Genomic DNA, 22,628 nt, shown 5'->3' with positions numbered 1-22,628 from the left:
ATTTTCTTAACATTTGTCATAATTAGTTAAAGCAACGAATATGTATCCGCTCTCGTCAGACTTCGGCATATTAACCGCCATTTTCTTCAAATCTGAAAATGTTGTGAAGCCACGCCTATTTTCTGAAGAATTTCATTATGGGTCCTAAAAGCACCGAAATAGTGTCCACTGCTTTCGTATTTTGGTGAATTTAGTACGACATCCGGGAACTTTTGGCATACTAACCTCCATACTATGACCAATAAGCAGACTACATACTCAATTTACGTCACAATAGTACGGTTAGTATAAGTATTCGAAAGCAGGTATACGGTAGTAGAGGCCATCAGACACCATGAGGTCATCCTCTACTTCCTGGCTTATTGCTTTAGCCTATCAGATCAGTCCTTTCAGATCTCTCAACACCAATGGGGTCAGGGCAAAAGACTAAAGTCTGTACTGCATTGTATTGTCCTGCCCTATGCCGTCCTGTCCTCTACTCCCTGTCCTGCAGTGTTTCCCCCAGCGTGGTGTGGTGGCGGCGGGGCGGCGGAGGCAGAAGGTGAGAGGTGCTGATCGGGGCTGCCCAGAGAGAAGGCAGGTGAACACTACAAAGAGCCCCTGTGGTGGTGGAGTGAAAGTGAGTGCTGGAGCCACACTTTTTAACAACGGCAGGCGCTAGCATACAGTCACATACACACACACACGGAACAGTCTCACACACACATATATGGAACAGACACACACACCTAGATGAACATGACATATTACTAACATAACAGGTGCCCTGACACACACACACACCTCTTGTTGCTGTGCCATCTGAAATCACACAGTAATCTACTCATCACTAAGTGTCTACGCTCTTGGTAGGGGCATCAACTCTGTTTACATATCCAAGGCTTCCATGTTGATATGGAACATCAAAGACTGGCAGCACCATCACAGGCCACTATTCTCAGAGTCGCATAATACTGAGTCTGATACTAGAATCCTTTATGGTGGTAATAATAGCATGGAAGTAGAGTGCTATGAATTACACATTAGGCTGTAGCATAGCAGCTAAAAATGGACACCATTATCATGGAAAAGGCTAATGTTTATTAGAATGTTGTAGCTAGCATTGTCTTTAGAAATCTAACACAGAATACTAGCTACTGTTCTGAAATTCATAAAGAACATATAGCCTACATCAAAACTGAACAGGCCTGGGTTCAAAGAGCATTTTAAATCTTTTAAATAATTTAGCGGTGCTTGATCAACCTTGCCTGGATAAATATGACCAATGGAATAGCCCCAAAAGTGCAAACCCTGCTCATCTGGCACTCCAGGCAGACTCAAACACTCAAAAGTAATTGAAAGATTTCAAATACTAGTTGAACCCCGGTCAGAAAAATACAATCCCAGTTGACAAAATCACACACACAACACACCTCTCCGCTGCCAATCCGTTTCTATATGATACTTACATAATTATCTCTGGCGGACCATCCTGGGTAGAGCTGCATGTGGAGCTGCCGTTCCTTGCGGGCTAATTCGTAATACTTAGCTTGCTCTTCTCTGGATAAAGCATGCCACTGATTCAGTACGAGGAGAGGGAAAAGGAAAAACAGCACACAGTCAATTACTGGTCTGCACTTTCAAGTTCCCTCCAAAGATCCCTCCAAAGATCCCTCCAAAGTTCCCTCCAAAGACACGGGTGCTAGTGTTTTGCTACAGAAAAAAATCCTTTACAAAAATGTACAAACGTTTGGTAAAAAAAAAAAAGGGAATATATATTTTTTTAAAGGGGGCGAACATGATGAAGAGATTAGCATATGGGCAAGAGAGATAAAGAGAGAGAAAAAAATACTTTGATTTCATATCAAAACACTGGTTCCAATTTAGCGGCGCTTTTGCTTCAAACTATGTCAGCGGGCAATTACTGAACACAGGCCGCAAACAGAGCTTTGCTGTGGCTGGCTGGCCCAAACACCAGGGCTTTCTGTTAAGGCTTTAAACACGTTCTATCGGTCTCTTTCTCATTCACTTTCTTTCTTCTACTCCCAGTCTCAAAAGGAACACATTTTGTCATTTCCAAACCACACTATTATTATCTACGGTAAGTTTTAAGAAAAATAACATTTGGTTGAATGTCCGCCAGTCAGTCAGGTCGAAAGTGGATCTGTCTGATGAGGGGAAGTAACAGGTTGGGACAAGGAGATGGTCATCGTGATTAGTCCCTTGAAGGACCTTGATGTAGAAGAGTTGAAGGAACATCTCAAACATAGAAAGAGAATCCAGAGAAAGGAACCTCTAGCCAGTCCACCCATTATGACATCATTTGTATTTGTATTTATTAGGGATCCTCATTAGCTGTTGCCAAGGCAGCAGCTACTCTTCCTGGGGTCCAAACACACTAAGGCACTTACGTTACATACGAAACAAAAGATAAAACAGTACATCGTATAACATTATTACACTCTCTCCATGATTTGCATGGGGAGGCCCGTTCTATGGATTCTATTTCTATGATCCGGAAGCCCTCTAGCTGAACGAGAGATGCTGTCAGGTGTTTATGGTTAACACAAGAACACAAATGGTGCCTTATGGCCGTTTCCCTAGCACCCATCATCACATTGTCACGGTTTCAGACCCTTGATTACAGAACAGGGGGTGGTTAACCGTTCTCCACCCCAGTCAGGGTGCTCTATCCTGGGTTCTCCCATACGTACCCTCCGTCCCAGGATCTGGTTGATGGCGGCGCTCTCCTTGAGCGTGCACTCTGCCACCACGTTGGCCCTCATCTCCTTCATGTACAGCATGAAGGCATTCAGCGGCTTCTTGATGTGGGGTCTCTTGGGCTCCTGCTCCTTCCTCTGATCCTGGTGCTGAGGCTTCCTGGCAAAACAATTGGCGAGAAAAGAACAAGGGAGCGAGGTAAAGAAGAAGAAGGGAACGGAGGCGGTACTAAAAAAAAAGAGAGGGGGGCGGAGGAGGGAGGGTTGCGACGGAGAAACTGGGCGCCTCCGGAGTGTGAGAACAAACGGCAAGGGGTCTGTTTCGCCTCAGCCAATTGGGAGCGAGGGTGTGTGCGTGCGAGGCGTTGCCACCACGCCAGGAGTCTTTAATCATGTACAGTCATACAGTCTTGGAGCTTTCAAGCGGAGAGAGAGAGATTACTTCACCAGTAATGGCAACTAAACCTTCCCCCCCAGCACACACACTGCCAATCGCTTAGTAGTCCCAGCACCACAGGACCTTGATGTGTGTCTGTGTGTGGTGTGTGTGTCTCTGTCTCTGTGTGTCTCTGTGTCTGTCTGTCTGTGTGTGTGTGTGTGTGTGTGTGTGTGTGTGTGTGTGTGTGTGTGTGTGTGTGTGTGTGTGTGTGTGTGTGTGTGTGTGTGTGTGTGTGTGTGTGTGTCTCTCTGTTGGTATGCATGTTGTGATGCCAGGGGCCAAATGAAGCGTGGTGGGGCCCTTATCAGCTCTGTGAGGCCCTTGTTGCTTATCTCCTCACATCAAGGAGATAGGAGAGAAGGGAGGCTGGACTGCTGTGTTGTTGGGACATGTGGTTGAGTGGCCAAATACCTGGAAGTATCCTGAACTCAATGTGCTGCTAATACCATGAGGAGTAGAATAGTGAGGTGTATTTTGGTAGGAATGTGTGTTTTCAGCGTAACAGTAGAGAGGGACATATGATGGGTTGTTTGAGCCCCCACACTCTACTCACGGCTGGCCCTGTGTGAAGTGGACCCAGACAGGGCCACTGTTTGGGGGACTCACATGTGCATCAGGTCGTTGTCGTGCTGGGGCTCGTGTTTGACCTGGGCGTTGACGATGGCCGGGTGGGGGATCCCTGTGGCGTGGGGGCCGGGGGGACCCGGGACCATGTGGTGGGAGAACCTGGAACAAGAACCCATGCATTAACTTTAGGAACTCGTCCTCTCTCTCTCCCCAACATACTCACACTAAGTGAAATAAGAGTTAAAAGATGTTAAAAGAAAACACAGGAGAGAGGTTTGAGAAAAGTACAGTCGGGAAGCATCTGGGTCCAAAGCCTCTCCTGTCTATACCAGGACTGTCGTGGCATGTACCAACCAGAGAAGGGGTAGAGAGAAATGAGAAGGAAAGAGAGATATGGGAATAAAGAATCCAGGGGAGAGAGAGAGAGAGGCCTCATACGAGAGCTACTAACATAGTGCAGCTCAGAGGCAGCCGCTGACACAGGGAGTCTTTTGAGCAGCTAAATAGACAGCTGAATATGCGGGAGCACGTATGGGGCAGTCTGTTGGACATGTGCTGGGCACAGGGAGAACCAGTGTGGTGAGGCCACATCACTGACGAGACAGAGTCCATGGTCTGGATTTCCCCTCTGTCTGTCTGTCTGTCTGTCTGTCTGTCTGTCTGTCTGTCTGTCTGTCTGTCTGTCTGTCTGTCTGTCTGTCTGTCTGTCTGTCTGTCTGTAGGGTCACCTTTCTCAATGGATCCACATGTACAGTACTGTATATAGTTGGTCTCAATCTTCCCTTGTTGATTGGGTGGTTGTCTGTGTGTGTGCGTGTACGTGTGCGTGTGCGTGTGCGTGTGTGTGTGTCATCCTAAACGTACCATCCCAGTGGGGGCGTGATCTGTCCCACTCCTCCAGGGGAGAGGGGGTAGAAGTTGGTCATGTCCGGCCCGGGGTGATGCCGCTGCATGCCTGTAGAGAGACAGGATGAGTGGTACTGTCCTGTATGAAAAGGAACAGAACATGCATTCAATGACCCGACCATGAAGATGACGCGTTGTCCCAACGTTGTTGAAACGTTGCTGTAATAGACACCATATTGTAAGTGTTTGATGCTTGTTATTGATACTGTACATTATTGTTAGAACATTTAATGACCGTGAATGAGGGGTAACCACACAGTAATATTTGGGTGTGCATGGACTCTCCCATCTTTTGAATGGTTTCTCCAGCATCTTTGAATGGTTTGATCCTGCATGTCACTGACATGACAAGGACATCTGTGCCATGCAGAGTTGGAATTCAGTGTATGAACTGTACGTGTGTGTTGCTGTGTGCCAAGTGTGTATTATTATAATAGATACAGAAAGGTTCACGTTTGCCCAATGTAGCCCTCCAGACCCTCTAGTCCATCTAGTCCCCCCATGTGGCCCTCCAGTCCCTCCGGCCCTCTAGTCCCCCCATGTAGCCCTCCAGTCCCTCTAGTCCATCTAGTCCCCCCATGTAGCCCTCCAGTCCCTCTAGTCTATCTAGTCCCCCCATGTAGCCCTCCAGTCCCTCTAGTCCATCTAGTCCCCCCATGTAGCCCTCCAGTCCCTTAGTCCCTCTAGTCCCCCCATGTAGCCCTACAGTCCCTCTAGTCCATCTAGTCCCCCCATGTAGCCCTCCAGTCCCTCTAGTCCATCTAGTCCCCCCATGTAGCCCTCCAGTCCCTCTAGTCCATCTAGTCCCCCCATGTAGCCCTCCAGTCCCTTAGTCCCTCTAGTCCCCCCATGTAGCCCTACAGTCCCTCTGGTCCCCCCATGTAGCCCTACAGTCCCTCTAGTCCCTCCAGTCCCTCTAGTCCCCCCATGTAGCCCTACAGTCCCTCTGGTCCCCCCATGTAGCCCTACAGTCCCTCTAGTCCCTCCAGTCCCTCTAGTCCCCCTATGTAGCCCTACAGTCCCTCTGGTCCCCCCATGTAGCCCTCCAGTCCCTCTAGTCCCCCCATGTAGCCCTCCAGTCCCTCTAGTCCCCCCATGTAGCCCTCCAGTCCCTCCAGTCCCTCTGGTCCCCCCATGTAGCCCTCCAGTCCCTTAGTCCCTCTAGTCCCCCCATGTAGCCCTACAGTCCCTCTGGTCCCCCCATGAGCCCTCCAGTCCCTCTAGTCCCCCCATGTAGCCCTACAGTCCCTTAGTCCCTCTAGTCCCCCCATGTAGCCCTACAGTCCCTCTAGTCCCTCCAGTCCCTCTAGTCCCCCCGTGTAGCCCTACAGTCCCTCTGGTCCCCCCATGTAGCCCTCCAGTCCCTCAGTCCCTCTAGTCCCCCTATGTAGCCCTCCAGTCCCTCTAGTCCCCCCATGTAGCCCTCCAGTCCCTCTAGTCCCCCCATGTAGCCCTCCAGTCCCTCCAGTCCCTCTGGTCCCCCCATGTAGCCCTCCAGTCCCTTAGTCCCTCTAGTCCCCCCATGTAGCCCTACAGTCCCTCTAGTCCCTCCAGTCCCCCCATGTAGCCCTCCAGTCCCTCTGGTCCCCCCATGTAGCCCTCCAGTCCCTTAGTCCCTCCAGTCCCTCTAGTCCCCCGGTGTAGCCCTCCAGTCCCTCTAGTCCCCCCATGTAGCCCTCCAGTCCCTCTAGTCCCCCCATGTAGCCCTCCAGTCCCTCTAGTCCCCCCATGTAGCCCTCCAGTCCCTCTGGTCCCCCCATGTAGCCCTCCAGTCCCTTAGTCCCTCTAGTCCCTACAGTCCCTCTGGTCCCCCCATGTAGCCCTCCAGTCCCTTAGTCCCTCTAGTCCCCCTATGTAGCCCTCCAGTCCCTCTAGTCCCTCTATGTAGCACTCCAGTCCCCCCCTTGAAGCCCTCTAGTCCCCCCTATGTAGCCCTCCAGTCCCTCTGGTCCCCCCATGTAGCCCTCCAGTCCCTCCAGTCCCTCTAGTCCCCCCATGTAGCCCTCCAGTCCCTCTAGTCCCCCCATGTAGCCCTCCAGTCCCTCTAGTCCCCCCATGTAGCCCTCCAGTCCCTCTAGTCCCCCCATGTAGCCCTCCAGTCCCTCTAGTCCCCCCCATGTAGCCCTCCAGTCCCTCTAGTCCCCCCATGTAGCCCTCCAGTCCCTCTAGTCCCCTCATGTAGCCCTCCAGTCCCTCTTAGTCCCCCCATGTAGCCCTCCAGTCCCTCTAGTCCCCCCATGTAGCCCTCCAGTCCCTCTTAGTCCCCCCATGTAGCCCTCCAGTCCCTCTTAGTCCCCCCATGTAGCCCTCCAGTCCCTCTAGTCCCCCCATGTAGCCCTCCAGTCCCTCTAGTCCCCCCATGTAGCCCTCCAGTCCCTCTTAGTCCCCCCATGTAGCCCTCCAGTCCCTCTTAGTCCCCCCATGTAGCCCTCCAGTCCCTCTAGTCCCCCCATGTAGCCCTCCAGTCCATCTTAGTCCCCCCATGTAGCCCTCCAGTCCCTCTAGTCCCCCCATGTAGCCCTCCAGTCCCTCTTAGTCCCCCCATGTAGCCCTCCAGTCCCTCTAGTCCCCCCATGTAGCCATCCAGTCCCTCTAGTCCCCCCATGTAGCCCTCCAGTCCCTCCAGTCCCTCTTAGTCCCCCCATGTAGCCCTCCAGTCCCTCTAGTCCCCCCATGTAGCCCTCCAGTCCCTCTAGTCCCCCCATGTAGCCCTCCAGTCCCTCTAGTCCCCCCATGTAGCCCTCCAGTCCCTCTAGTCCCCCCATGTAGCCATCCAGTCCCTCTAGTCCCCCCATGTAGCCCTCCAGTCCCTCCAGTCCCTCTAGTCCCCCCATGTAGCCCTCCAGTCCCTCTAGTCCCCCCATGTAGCCCTCCAGTCCATCTTAGTCCCCCCATGTAGCCCTCCAGTCCCTCTAGTCCCCCCATGTAGCCCTCCAGTCCCTCCAGTCAGTGTTCATTAAGGCCTGTATCTCTCTCTGTGCTTCCTGTAATGCTCCCTACAGAGAGCATTCACTGGGGCCCTACCCTGTCACTGGCTCCTCAACACAGCTAAGCTCTCCCTCTCTTCATCAACGCTAGGCCTCTTGGGCTTCAAGGTCAAGGGCTCTCAGCCTCCCTCCGCTTGTTGTAGAGGCTGGCGAGAAGTTCAACTTGGATGGAAGGAGGGAGAGAGGGAGGAGGGGGAGGGTGAAGGAAATTAAGGACCCTAGTAAATGGATCTGTCAGACTGGGAGCTATGGTCAAGGGAGTGCTGTGTAGGCCTGTGTAGAAGGCCTGCAGTGGCACACACACACACACACACACACACATAGAAGAGGAAGAAGGCAAACGCCTCCAGATTAACACCATCTCCTAATCCCAGATGGATCCTTCTCTCCACCCCCCTCTTTCTTCTCAGGCTGCAGTCTGAAGGGGTCTAACTCCCTCGGAGCGGCAGAGAGAGGAGGCTTATCTCCAAAGCCACTGTAGCAACGCTGGATTCCAGCACCCCCAGCCCACTTATTCACCACCCCAGTCTCAGGGTGCTCTGTAGGGCACTAGGGAGGGAGGGAAGGAAGGGGAGGGAGCGAAAGGAGGGGGAGCGTGAGAGAGAGGAATGGAGGATGTAAGGAAGGGTAAGGAGCAAGGGGCGGAGGGAAAGTGAGAAGGTAGTGAAGGATAGGAAAGTCAGGAGGGAAGGGAGAGAGTGAAGGATAGGAAAAGTAGGAAGGATAGGAGTCAGGAGGGAAGGGAGAGATGAGATAGAGATGGAGTGAGGGGAGCTCAGTGTTAACACTGTCACTCAAGGCACTAAAAAGGTGCGTAATTACTCGCTCACGTTCACATCAACATCCTTCCCACCGTTTTGCCCTGCTAGCCTTGCTCCTGAAACATTTTCATAACCTTATCCACGTGTAGACAGAACTTGTATTTCAAAATATGATCTCGTATTAAAATATTATATTTTAACTGTTACATTTTTTCATTGTAAATTTCGATGTGAAGTCTGAAGTCTGTTCAAAGGGCTCCGGAGTTTGACCTTCGATCCGACGTTACCGCCCGGCACATATTAGAGCTTATTAGGACCCATAATGAGAACATCCATGATTTCTTAAATAATTAACGAGAAGATCAAAGTCCTGATCCCGCTATGGAGTGCAGCGAGCCGATTGGCTGATGAAAATGAGAGCGAGAGAGTGAGTGAGCAAGAGAACGAGAAGGCAAAAGTGTGATAGAAAGAGAGAAAGAGAGATGGATAGAGACTATCCTCTCTGCTTCCTACATATCTTTAGCTCTTTTACAGTATCTAGACCTGGAAATGCCATGGGACTTCATTTACAGCTAATTCATCGAGCAGATCTCTTCTACATGGAACAGTCCAGGCTATGGGAGTGTGTGGATCGATTCAGACTCGGATCTCCTCCAGCGGTTTCTTCATATAACTCCACTCTGTGCTATGTTTATCATCAACTCTCATACTCAATCCCTGGGGACAACTCAGACCAAAATGTATGAGGACTGTAAATGAGGACCAAAACGTTAAAAAAAACGGAGCCCTATGGAAAGCATTACTGTAAAGAAATCCTGTAGCTACAAGGGAAGTGAATGACTTTCTGGAACAAATGCAGCCTTTCACTAAATCCCCTATTCAGTTGTCCTGCTGTGTTGTCCAGCAAGATCACTATGATGTCTGGATGGATCTGGTGTATGGCGGCCATATTGGATTATTTACTCAACTGCCCTGTCATCACACATCGCATCCTGTCTGGTCTGCCTCCTGCTTTTAAGTAGGGGGCGGTGCGTGGCAGCCGGAAGGAAGAGGGGAGGGGAGCGCATATGGAGGGCCGGGGCCAGACCAGTACAAGACCTATGAACCTCTGCCAAAGTCTCACCCTGACTGTGCCTGGGCTTTCCAACTGCCTTTATGCGCTAGCGCCTGTCAGGGGGTTTACTGTGACGTTTTTACCCAGACAGACAGTCTGTCAGGGGTTTACTGTGACGTTTTTACCCAGACAGACAGTCTGTCAGGGGTTTACTGTGACGTTTTTACCCAGACAGACAGTCTGTCAGGGGGTTTACTGTGACGTTTTTACCCAGACAGAGTCTGTCAGGGGTTTAACTGTGATGTTTTTACCCAGACAGACAGTCTATCAGGGGGTTTACTGTGACGTTTTTACCCAGACAGACAGTCTGTCAGGGGGTTTACCTGTGACGTTTTTACCCAGACAGACAGTCTGTCAGGGGTTTAACTGTGACGTTTTTACCCAGACAGACAGGGAAATAGTATTATATAGGGTGACAAATGGAGGGGTAAAAAAAGAGTAGAGAAAGATAGAGACGAAAAAAAAGGCTTTTCAGCAGTGCAGTGTGGTAAATCCCCGACAGCCTTGCCTGTCTGAGGAGCTCTCTGCTTCATTCAGGTAGGTGGGAAGATGCGATACGCTGTGTGGAGGAATGTGTTCTAGTTTTCTTTCTCTGAGACAGAACGTCACCTAACCACCTTGTGTAGGTGGCTGGGTGAACTGATACGTTACATTTCCCTCTGAGGAATAGCTTTGGCTTCATGCGTCTTTGTGGAGATGGGTAGTGATGAATACGGTGTGATGTGAAAATCTTTACGACGCTGAACAAAAATATAAAAAAACGTGCAACAATTTCAACGATTTTACTGAGTTACAGTTCATATTAGGAAAATCTGTCAATTGAAATAAATTCTATGGATTTCACATGACTGGGAATACAGAAATGCATTTGTTGGTCACAGATACCTTTAAAAAAAATAAGGTAGGGGCGTGGATCAGAAAACTAGTCAGTACTAGTGTGACCACCATTTGCCTCATGCTGTTGATTATGGCCTGTGAAATGTTGTCCCACTCCTCTTCAATGGCTGTGCGAAGTTGCTGGATATTAGTGAGAACTGGAACACGCTGCCATACACGTCGATCCAGTGCATCCCAAATATGTTCAATGGGTGACATGTCTGGTGAGTATGCAGGCCATGGAAGAACTGGGACATTTTCAGCTTCCAGAAATTGTGTACAGATCCTTGTGACATGGGGCCGAGCATTATCATGCTGAAACGTGAGGTAATGTTGGCAGACAATGGGCCTCAGGATCTCATCACGGTATCTCTGCATTCAAAATGCCATCGATAAAATGCAACTGTGTTAATTGTACGTAGCTTATGCCTGTCCCTTCCATAACCCCACCGCCACCATGGGGCACACATGTTGACGTCAGCAAACCGCTCGCCCACATGACGCCATCTGCCCGGTACAGATGAACACTTCTCCAGCGTGCCAGTGGCCATCGAAGGTGAGCATTTGCCCACTGAGGTCGGTTACGACGCAGAACTGCATGAGCTTCTCTGAGACAGTTTCTGACAGTTCTTCGTTGTGCAAACCCACAGTTCTATCAGCCGTCCGGGTGGCTGGCTTCAGATGATCCCGCAGGTGAAGAAGCCGGATGTGGAGGTCCTGGGCTGGCGTGGTTACACGTGGTCTGCGGTTGTGAGGCCGGTTGGACGTACTACCAAATTCTCTAAAACGATGTTGGCGGTGTCTTATGGTAGAGAAATGGACATTGAATTCTCTGGCAACAGCTCTGGTGGACATTCCTGCAGTCAGCATGCAAATTGCACGCTCCCTCAAAACATGAGACATCTGTGGCATTGTGTCGTGTGACAAAACTGCACATTTTAGAGTGGCCTTTGAATGACCCCAGCACAAGGTGTGTAATGAACATGCCGTTTAATTAGCTTCTTGATATTCCACACCTGTTAGGTGGATGGATTATCTTGGCAAAAGAGAAATGCTCACTAACAGGTATGTAAACAAATGTGTGTACAAAATATGTGTCTCCTTTGTGTTACCATGGTTAATGATGTCCACTGCTTTAGTGATTTGAGGGGAGGGGGGCATTGCCTACCTTGTTTGGGGTTGACGTCCTGGGGGTGGTGTCCGGAGTGGGGTCCGGGGGCGAAATGTTCGTCGCTGTACGTGATGAGGGGGGTGAGCGGATGGACCGCATGCGACGGTTGTACCACCGGAACCTTATTGGACTGGAATGGAGAGGGAGAGAGAGAGGAGGACACCATGAGAGAGGCAGAACACATTAAACAAGGCACTACATTACCTGTCCTCAGTTCAGTTAGCAGATAGCATTTACAGAGTTTTACAGCGCTAAATCAAGTCCCGGCCCTCTCTCAAATGACAAGGGTACGGCCGCTTGGTGATTTGTGTAGCCCACACACACACACACACACACACACACACACACACACACACACACACACAGAAAAAGGAGCTGGTGAGATGAAAGGGGTGGTGCAGTCACAATTTTTCTGTTTTTAATTATATTTTCACACCATTAGGTCGAAATAAGACTCTGAAATTGTGAAAATGCCCTTTTAGTGTAAGAGATTTTGGAGAGAAAAAAACCCCTGGAATTTCAGCCTGTTCAGGTGGCATGGAGTTTCTGGCCCACGGCATGACATCACAATCTGATCTGATTATTCTGACCAATGACCAGTAATCTTTTATTTGCATATGTATCCTCCTACTTTGAAGGGGTAACTGTGGTAGGCTCTAGAGTCTCTAAACGATCTTATCCGCCAATCAGGGTTGTGTATGTAAATATATTTTAATATGTATCAACACGCCCACACGATCAGAGATTTTCATGAAATAAACAGTGATTTATTAGACATATGTGATGCTAAAAAATAATATTAAAAAAAGACTGCATGGGGGCTTTAATGGCACAGTAAAAATAAAACACCTTCCCGCAAGGGAGGTCTGTACTCCCCTTCCAGCCTTTCCCTAACACCTCAAAACTTTGTTTAGCCTTGGTCAGTGAGTACTGCCCCTATTTCCTGCCTAAGGGCAGAGGGGGTTGGAAAGAAGGGGGAGAGTGAAAGAGAAAGCCCCACAGGGTAGAGTTAGAGCAGAGGTCTTAGCAGTGAGATCAAAGGCAGTCATTAGCCGGTGAATAAGAGGAGTTCATTACAGAGCCAGAGCCGGGGGAAGGAGGAGAGAAGGAGGGATGAGCGATGGAGGAGGGGTGATGGAGAGAGAAAAAGATAGGGCAAGAGAAAGAGGGAAGGATGACAAGACATGGAAGGAGGACGAGAGAGAGAAAGAACATGTTTCCCATGCCAATAAAACCCCTTGAATTGAAAGAGAGAGATTTGAAAGAGAAGGACAAGAAAGGGAAGGAGAGAGAGAACGAGAGAGAGGACGAGAGAGAGATCTCATAGAGGCGTCTGCAGTAGAACCAAAAGGCAGGGTTAATCACGTCAGCAGTGGTCTGGCCACAGCACCCCATTCCCTACCACCCCCCACCCTTAGGCTGACTCACAGAGGCCTGCACCCCCCACCACGCCCCTCCAACCCAGCCAGCCCCCCAGCCGCTTACACGCTCCAACAGCACTGAACACATGGTACTGCTTAGCCATGCTAAATCTACTACTCACAATCAGAGCACCCAGCACTGACCCTGGACCTGATTGACTTGTAGAGTCAAAACAGCATTTCTAAAGGATATACGGCTTTGTCTCAAAAAACGATCAATCTATTCCGGTGTGTATAAGAATGATGGGTAAACGTATGGCATGATATTTCAAAAGGCTATACGCTTGATCTGACAGTCATCCATCAACCCATCCTACACATTTTGACTACACCCAATCTTTCCCAACATATAACACATGCTATCCCTAAACAAACAAACAAACAAACAAGCATACATACATACATATAAATACATATAAATATATATATATACACATACAGTTGAAGTCGGAAGTTTACATACACTTAGGTTGGAGCCATTAAAACTCGTTTTTCAAACACTCCACAAATTTCTTGTTAACAAACTATAGTTTTGGCAAGTCGGGTTAGGACATCTACTTTGTGCATGACAAAAGTCATTTTTCCAACAATTGTTTACAGACAGATTATTTCAATTATAATTCACTGTATCACAACTCCAGTGGGTTAGAAGTTTACATACACTAAGTTGACTGTGCCTTTAAACACCTTGGAAAGTTCCAGAAAATTATGTCATGGCTTTAGAAGCTTCTGATAGGCTAATTGACATAATTTGAGTCAATTGGAGGTGTACCTGTGGATGTATTTCAAGGCCTACCTTCAAACTCAGTGTCTCTTTGCTTGACATCATGGGAAAATCTAAAGAAATCAGCCAAGACCTCAGAAAAACAATTGTAGAACTCCACAAGTCTGGTTCATCCTTGGGAGAAATTTCCAAACACCTGAAGGTACCACGTTCATCTGTACCAACAATAGTACGCAAGTTTAAACACCATAGGACCAAGCAGCCATCATACCGTTCAGGAAGGAGATGCGTTCTGTCTCCTAGAGATGAACGTACTTTGGTGCGAAAAGTGCAAATCAATCCCAGAACAACAGCAAAGGACCTTGTGAAGATGCTGGAGGAAACAGGTACAAAAGTATCTATATCTACAGTAAAACGAGTCCTATATCGACATAACCTGAAAGGCCGCTCAGCAAGAAAGAAGCCACTGCTCCAAAACCGCCATAAAAAAGCCAGACTACGGTTTGCAACTGCACATGGGGACAAAGATCGTACTTTTTGGAGAAACGTCCTCTGATGAAACGAAAATAGAACTGTTTGGCCATAATGACCATCGTTATGTTTGGAGGAAAAAGGGGGAGGCTTGCAAGCCGAAGAACACCATCCCAACCGTGAAGCACGGGGGTGGCAGCATCATGTTGTGGGGGTGCTTTGCTGCAGGAGGGACTGGGGCACTTCACAAAATAGATGGCATCATGAGGGAGGAAAATTCTGTGGATATATTGAAGCAACATCTCAAGACATCAGTCAGGAAGTTAAAGCTTGGTTGCAAATGGGTCTTCCAAATGGACAATGACCCCAAGCATACTCCCGAAGTTGTGGCAAAATGGCTTAAGGACAACAAAGTCAAGGTATTGGAGTGGCCATCACAAAGCCCTGATCTCAATCCTATAGAAAATGTGTGGGCAGAACTGAAAAAATGTGTGCGAGCAAGGAGGCCTACAAACCTGACTCAGTTACACCAGCTCTGCCAGGAGAAATGGCCAAAATTCACCCAACTTATTGTGGGAAGCTTGTGGAAGGCTACCCGAAACATTTGACCCAAGTTAAACAATTTAAAGGCAATGCTACCAAATACTAATTGAGTGTATTTAAACTTCTGACCCACTGGGATTGTGATGAAAGAAATAAAAGCTGAAATAAATAATTCTCTCTACTATTATTCTGACATTCCACATTCTTAAAATAAAGTGGTGATCCTAACTGACCTAGGACAGGACATTTTTACTAGGATCAGGAATTGTGAAAAACTGAGGTTAAATGTATTTGGCTAAGGTGTATGTAAACTTCCGACTTCAACTGTATATATATATAAATAAATAAAACACCACTAGGTGACTTTCATTGGCTTGATTTGCAGCGAGGAGATTCGTGCTAGGGTGACATTCTCAGCATGCTAATTTGTGGCAAGGCTACAACTCCCCCTGGAATTTCCTGTGTTGCCGGACCGACCCCTCACAGACCGGCACCGAACTACCACCTCTCCCCCTACCCCCTCTGGGAATGTCCTAACCAGGGGTTTAGCAGTAGGGTGGGGTGGATCTCAGCTATGCACACCTTACTAAAAGGGCCTTCATGCATGTCAGATTCCGGAGCCTGGTTAAGCATCAAGACCCCCAGGTCTCCAGCCCTCTCTCTCTCTCTCTCTCACACACACACACACACACACACACACACACACACACACACACACACACACACACACACACACACACACACACACACACACACACACACACTCCAGCATCAAACATATCAAGTACGTTTGGCTTGACCACCTCTTACGTAATGTTGGATCCTGCCTTAAAATAGTCCAACATTTTCAGAACTAATTTGCATAGTAATGACAAACACCCAAAAAAGGGCTTCCGATCAAAAATAGAGTGAGCATCAACTACAAAAAATTATCTCAATCCAACTTCAAACAAAATTAGCTCACTCATAGCAACTAATTAGTCCCTAAACCCTGGCTCTAAAGTCCTGACGTCTCAAGCCCAGGAGAACACAGGTCAGCCAGGGTCAAAGGTCAGGGGATAATCTATGTGTTGGAATAGCTTTAATGGCACTTTATCCCACCAGGATGAGGACCGAAGAGGACTCCAAATAGAGGGCCTGAATTGGGCCTGGAGCAGCCAGGGACATGCCTGTACTAGCTGGGGCTAAAATTATACCATCCTCACCCCTCTTCTCTTAATTGTTACGCCTTTCAGCTCACATTTGCTTCCCTGCGGGAACGAGATAAGAACCTGGATGGAGGATTTTCATTTAAGCTCTCCAGTCTTCGGGTTCTCTTCTCCGACAGAGGGAGAGAGAGTGAGGATGGAGAGTGAGAGAGAGAGAGAGAGAGAGAGAGAGAGAGAGAGAGAGAGAGAGAGAGAGAGAGAGAGAGAGAGAGAGAGAGAGAGAGAGAGAGAGAGAGAGAGGATCCTAAACCATATAAATGAGACAATTTAACAAGCATGCAATCATTGATGCAGATACACACAGAAACCCGTGCACCCACTTCCCCCTATATCTCCAGCTTCATCCCATGGCAGAAAAACCAACACGGCCCGTTGCTGACGGACTCTCTGGCACCTGAGAAAGCCGAGGAGCTTTCGAAATGCCCTTGCCTCCACCATATTGGAGAAGACCTCTTTTGTGCTCACCCAGTTGCAGCTGTCACAGCCCATTTCTCTCAACTTCTTAATAAACTGTGCCTCTATTGTGTGCCGTCCTTAAGGCTAAATCCACCAGGGGAAACCTGGGGGCTTCTGTGACCGTCACAGCTTTTACTGAATCTAGGAGGCACATATGCATCCTCTACCTAAACCACAACTCTACTACCAGCCAGTACCATCCTGTGACTAAACCATAGAACCACTATTAGCCACTAGCCAGTACCATCCTCTAACTAAACCATAGCCCACTATTAGCCACTAGCCAGTACCATCCTCTACCTAAACAATAGCACCAGTATTAGCCACTAGCCAGCACCATCCTCTACCTAAACAATAGCCCACTATTAGCCACTAGCCAGTACCATCCTTTACCTAAACAATAGCACCAGTATTAGCCACTAGCCAGCACCATCCTCTACCTAAACAATAGCCCACTATTAGCCACTAGCCAGTACCATCCTCTACCTAAACCATAGCCCACTATTAGCCACTAGCCAGCACCATCCTCTACCTAAACAATAGCCCAGTATTAGCCACTAGCCAGTACCATCCTCTACCTAAACAATAGCACCAGTATTAGCCACTAGCCAGTACCATCCTCTACCTAAACAATAGCCCACTATTAGCCACTAGCCAGTACCATCCTCTACCTAAACCATAGCCCACTATTAGCCACTAGCCAGTACCATCCTCTACCTAAACAATAGCACCAGTATTAGCCACTAGCCAGCACCATCCTCTACCTAAACAATAGCCCACTATTAGCCACTAGCCAGTACCATCCTCTACCTAAACCATAGCCCACTACCTGCCACTAGCCAGCACCATCCTCTACCTAAACAATAGCCCACTATTAGCCACTAGCCAGTACCATCCTCTACCTAAACAATAGCACCAGTATTAGCCACTAGCCAGTACCATCCTCTACCTAAACAATAGCCCACTATTAGCCACTAGCCAGTACCATCCTCTACCTAAACAATAGCCCACTATTAGCCACTAGCCAGTACCATCCTCTACCTAAACAATAGCCCACTATTAGCCACTAGCCAGTACCATCCTCTACCTAAACAATAGCCCACTATTAGCCACTAGCCAGTACCATCCTCTACCTAAACAATAGCCCACTATTAGCCACTAGCCAGTACCATCCTCTACCTAAACAATAGCCCACTATTAGCCACTAGCCAGTACCATCCTCTACCTAAACAATAGCCCACTATTAGCCACTAGCCAGTACCATCCTCTACCTAAACAATAGCCCACTATTAGCCACTAGCCAGTACCATCCTCTACCTAAACAATAGCCCACTATTAGCCACTAGCCAGTACCATCCTCTACCTAAACAATAGCCCACTATTAGCCACTAGCCAGTACCATCCTCTACCTAAACCATAGCCCACTATTAGCCACTAGCCAGTACCATCCTCTACCTAAACAATAGCCCACTATTAGCCACTAGCCAGTACCATCCTCTACCTAAACAATAGCCCACTATTAGCCACTAGCCAGTACCATCCTCTACCTAAACAATAGCCCACTATTAGCCACTAGCCAGTACCATCCTCTACCTAAACAATAGCCCACTATTAGCCACTAGCCAGTACCATCCTCTACCTAAACAATAGCCCACTATTAGCCACTAGCCAGTACCATCCTCTACCTAAACCATAGCCCACTATTAGCCACTAGCCAGTACCATCCTCTACCTAAACAATAGCCCACTATTAGCCACTAGCCAGTACCATCCTCTACCTAAACAATAGCCCACTATTAGCCACTAGCCAGTACCATCCTCTACCTAAACCATAGCCCACTATTAGCCACTAGCCAGTACCATCCTCTACCTAAACAATAGCCCACTATTAGCCACTAGCCAGTACCATCCTCTACCTAAACAATAGCACCAGTATTAGCCACTAGCCAGCACCATCCTCTACCTAAACCATAGCACCACTATTAGCCAATAGCCAGCACCATCCTCTACCTAAACCATAGCCCACTACCTGCCACTAGCCAGTACATACCTCTACCTAAACCATAGCCCACTACCTGCCACTAGCCAGTACATACCTCTACCTAAACCATAGCCCACTACTAGTCAGCACCATCCTCTAACTAAACCATAGCCCACTACTAGTCAGCACCATCCTCTACCTAAACTATAGCACCACTACTAGCCAGCACCATCCTCTACCTAAACCATAGCCCACTACCAGCCACTAGCCAGCACCATCCTCTACCTAAACCATAGCACCACTACTAGCCAGCACCATCCTCTACCTAAACCATAGCCCACTACTAGTCAGCACCATCCTCTACCTAAACCATAGCCCACTACTAGCCAGCACCATCCTCTAACTAAACCATAGCACCACTACTAGCCAGCACCATCCTCTAACTAAACCATAGCCCACTACTAGACAGCACCATCCTCTAACTAAACCATAGCACCACTATTAGCCAGCACCATCCTCTACCTAAACCATAGCACCACTACTAGCCAGCACCATCCTCTACCTAAACCATAGCCCACTACCAGCCACTAGCCAGCACCATCCTCTACCTAAACCATAGCACCACTACTAGCCACTAGCCAGCACCATCCTCTACCTAAACCATAGCACCACTACTAGACAGCACCATCCTCTACCTAAACCATAGCCCACTACTAGCCAGCACCATCCTCTACCTAAACCATAGCACCACTACTAGCCAGCACCATCCTCTACCTAAACCATAGCACCACTACTAGCCAGCACCATCCTCTACCTAAACTATAGCACCACTACTAGCCAGCACCATCCTCTAACTAAACCATAGCCCACTACTAGACAGCACCATCCTCTAACTAAACCATAGCACCACTATTAGCCAGCACCATCCTCTACCTAAACCATAGCACCACTACTAGCCAGCACCATCCTCTACCTAAACCATAGCCCACTACCAGCCACTAGCCAGCACCATCCTCTACCTAAACCATAGCACCACTACTAGCCACTAGCCAGCACCATCCTCTACCTAAACCATAGCACCACTACTAGACAGCACCATCCTCTACCTAAACCATAGCCCACTACTAGCCAGCACCATCCTCTACCTAAACCATAGCACCACTACTAGCCAGCACCATCCTCTACCTAAACCATAGCACCACTACTAGCCAGCACCATCATCTACCTAAACCATAGCACCACTACTAGCCAGCACCATCCTCTAACTAAACCATAGCACCACTACTAGCCAGCACCATCCTCTAACTAAACCATAGCCCACTACTAGCCAGCACCATCCTCTAACTAAACCATAGCACCACTACTAGCCAGCACCATCCTCTAACTAAACCATAGCCCACTACTAGCCAGCACCATCCTCTACCTAAACCATAGCACCACTACTAGCCAGCACCATCCTCTAACTAAACCATAGCCCACTACTAGCCAGCACCATCCTCTAACTAAACCATAGCCCACTACTAGACAGCACCATCCTCTACCTAAACTATAGCACCACTACTAGCCAGCACCATCCTCTACCTAAACTATAGCACCACTACTAGTCAGCACCATCCTCTACCTAAACCATAGCCCATTACTAGTCAGCACCATCCTCTAACTAAACCATAGCCCATTACTAGTCAGCACCATCCTCTACCTAAACCATAGCCCATTACTAGCCAGCACCATCCTCTAACTAAACCATAGCCCACTACTAGCCAGCACCATCCTCTAACTAAACCATAGCACCACTACTAGCCAGCACCATCATCTACCTAAACTATAGCACCACTACTAGCCAGCACCATCATCTACCTAAACTATAGCACCACTACTAGCCAGCACCATCCTCTACCTAAACTATAGCACCACTACTAGCCAGCACCATCCTCTAACTAAACCATAGCACCACTACTAGCCAGCACCATCCTCTACCTAAATCATAGCACCAAGATGTATGTATACAGATGCCAAAATAAAATGCTAAATTGTCACAATATTAAATGGACAGGGAGAGTTTTGGGGGACTTGACTTGCACAAGGAGAAGGAAGGGGTAATTCTGTTCCCCCAGAAAACAAGTCATTGGAGGTGACCGGGCACAACTGAAGGAGCTGCCATTTTAAAACTTTAATAGTTCAGGTGGTTTCTTATGGACTAGCCGCACCTTCCTTCCTTTAACCACTCACTGCTTCATGCCAAGTTTACAAAGAATTAAACAAAAATTCAATACTTTTGTACTAAGCAGTTAGAGGAAGTGGTTGCACAGCTCTGACTTGACCACGACCGTGGAGGGTCATGCAATGTCGCCGCGATTTGATCGCCCCTTCTTGTCCCCCGTGACGATGGCTCAAACTGTGGCGGCAGCGGTCTTTTTTAATGTCAGGGAAGAAATAGGCTTAGGTTCTCTTTTCTATTCATATTTCACACACAGAGACAGAGAGAGGGCACGGATTTGGAAATAAACGTTCCATTTGAGAATTTTATAACCAGGCTTGGCCAGCCCTTTTCAAGCGGCCTCAGAAGTGGTTTGAAAAGAAATTCATTGCGCGGAACTGGAGCTGGCAGAGAGCCACGATGTTTGAGAGGAGAAACACTAGCGCCAACACTTTGCTTTGTAACAGAACAGGGAGGCTCAATGCCTTGGCGTGCTGCTCTGTGTGTGTGTGTGTCTGTGTGTGTGTGTGTGTGTGTGTGTGTGAATGTATATGTGTATACCTGCATGGATATACAGAAGTCCCATCTTAATTTGATCAGTTTCTCATACAGGAAAATAATCCTGCAGCAACAGGAAATGTGAATTATTATGTGGATTATAATTAATGGACATTTTTGTAGGGATTGATACATTTTCAGTAAGGATAAATCAAGTTTGACATTATATAAAATGGAAATAACTAACTTTTTAAACAGGACTTTTTAGTCTTGAATCTGGTTCTGGAGGCAGCTCTGCAGTGGTCACTAGGCGACACAGCCACAAAGTCCTAGAATCAGATTTAAAACCTAACCTTAAGCACACTGCTAACCCTAATGACTAACACTGATATTGCCACCCCTTCCCTTGCATCGTGTACAGCGCTAGTCGACAGTTGGCCAACACTGTCGTACAGTCTCAGATAGGAAGGGATTCTCCACCCCCCACCATCTCTCCTTCCCCTACTGCCTGCTTGGCATCTCTAACCCCCCCCCCTACCACTTGCCTTTTGTGCTCCACTCAATTATCCCTCGTCTGCCGAGTGAGGGGGGAGGGGAAACGAAAAACGGGGGAAGTTTATAATAATCACTTCCCACTTCTGTAATTTATATGCAATGAGGACTCAGCGTGCCTGTAGCTACAATCAAGTGTGTGTCGGAACCACGTGAGGTGTTTCCAGAAACCATCGAGGACGGAGAGACTAAAGTAGCAGATTCCCATGATTCCCCATGCTGCTAAATCCGCTGGCTGAAAAGCCCTTCCTCAGCTCCTCGCTGTTCTGTTATGCAGCCAGGGCCCTTTACCAGCCACACCTGAAAATGCCCACTGTTACTGATTGAGTCTGGTCACGTACTCTGGGAGAGAGAGAGAGAGAGAGAGAGAGAGAGAGAGAGAGAGAGAGAGAGAGAGAGAGAGAGAGAGAGAGAGAGAGAGAGAGAGAGAGAGAGAGAGAGAGAGAGAGAGAGAGAGAGAGAGAGAGAGAGAGAGAGAGAGAGAGAGAGAGAGAGAGAGAGAGAGAGAGAGAGCAATATGTGACCTGTTGCCACAAGGGCAACCAGTGAAGAACAAACACCATTGTAAATACACACACAGAAAGAGACAGACAGACAGACAGACAGACAGACAGACAGACAGACAGACAGACAGACAGACAGACAGACAGACAGACAGACAGATCAAAGGTATAACCACAGACAACAGAATGTGTTGGCACCCTCAGAGGGTCAGAAGAAACCGGAAGCATCCCGGTTTTCAGGGGGAAAGCAGAGAAGAGGTGAAGCCTGAAAACCGGATGCTTCCGGTTTCGTCTGAGCCCGCTCAGGCCTTTCTTTTACGCCTGCTACGTTAGGTTAATGTTCTGGTTAGCTTGACGATTACTCTTCTTGGCCAGTTCACACACATATTCCCGCTGCGTTATCCTGATGTCTGGATTGCTGCACACCTGCTTGACCACACGTGACCTTTTGGTCTGTGTTTCAGGCAGGACTGTTTGATGACAAGCTACACACAATCTGTCTATGAGTCAGTCAGCACATACTAGCATGTTAGAGGACAATCAATGTAAATACAT

The 22,628-nt window shown here is 48.2% G+C and overlaps 1 protein-coding gene across 14 annotated transcripts in view; it reads right to left on the bottom strand.

Moving 5' to 3' along the window:
• lef1 (lymphoid enhancer-binding factor 1) overlaps positions 1-22,628 on the bottom strand; it is a 61,829-nt gene that overhangs the window by 15,002 nt on the left and 24,199 nt on the right. For 9 of the 14 annotated variants that reach the window (XM_071407675.1, XM_071407672.1, XM_071407682.1 and 6 more), the window contains exons 4-8: positions 11,518-11,650; positions 4,570-4,690; positions 3,745-3,864; positions 2,694-2,868; positions 1,449-1,556 (exon numbers count right to left, since the gene is read on the bottom strand). In XM_071407675.1, coding sequence (XP_071263776.1) covers positions 1,449-1,556; positions 2,694-2,868; positions 3,745-3,864; positions 4,570-4,690; positions 11,518-11,650 — 657 coding nt within the window. The remainder of the gene's footprint in view (positions 1-1,448; positions 1,557-2,693; positions 2,869-3,744; positions 3,865-4,569; positions 4,691-11,517; positions 11,651-22,628) is intronic. The other 5 variants (XM_071407680.1, XM_071407686.1, XM_071407681.1 and 2 more) reach the window with 3 other exon arrangements.

Source organism: Salvelinus alpinus, chromosome 6 (assembly GCF_045679555.1).
Source record: "Salvelinus alpinus chromosome 6, SLU_Salpinus.1, whole genome shotgun sequence".
NCBI classification, from domain to species: Eukaryota; Metazoa; Chordata; class Actinopteri; order Salmoniformes; family Salmonidae; genus Salvelinus; species Salvelinus alpinus.
This window is presented reverse-complemented; position numbering and strand designations above follow the sequence as displayed.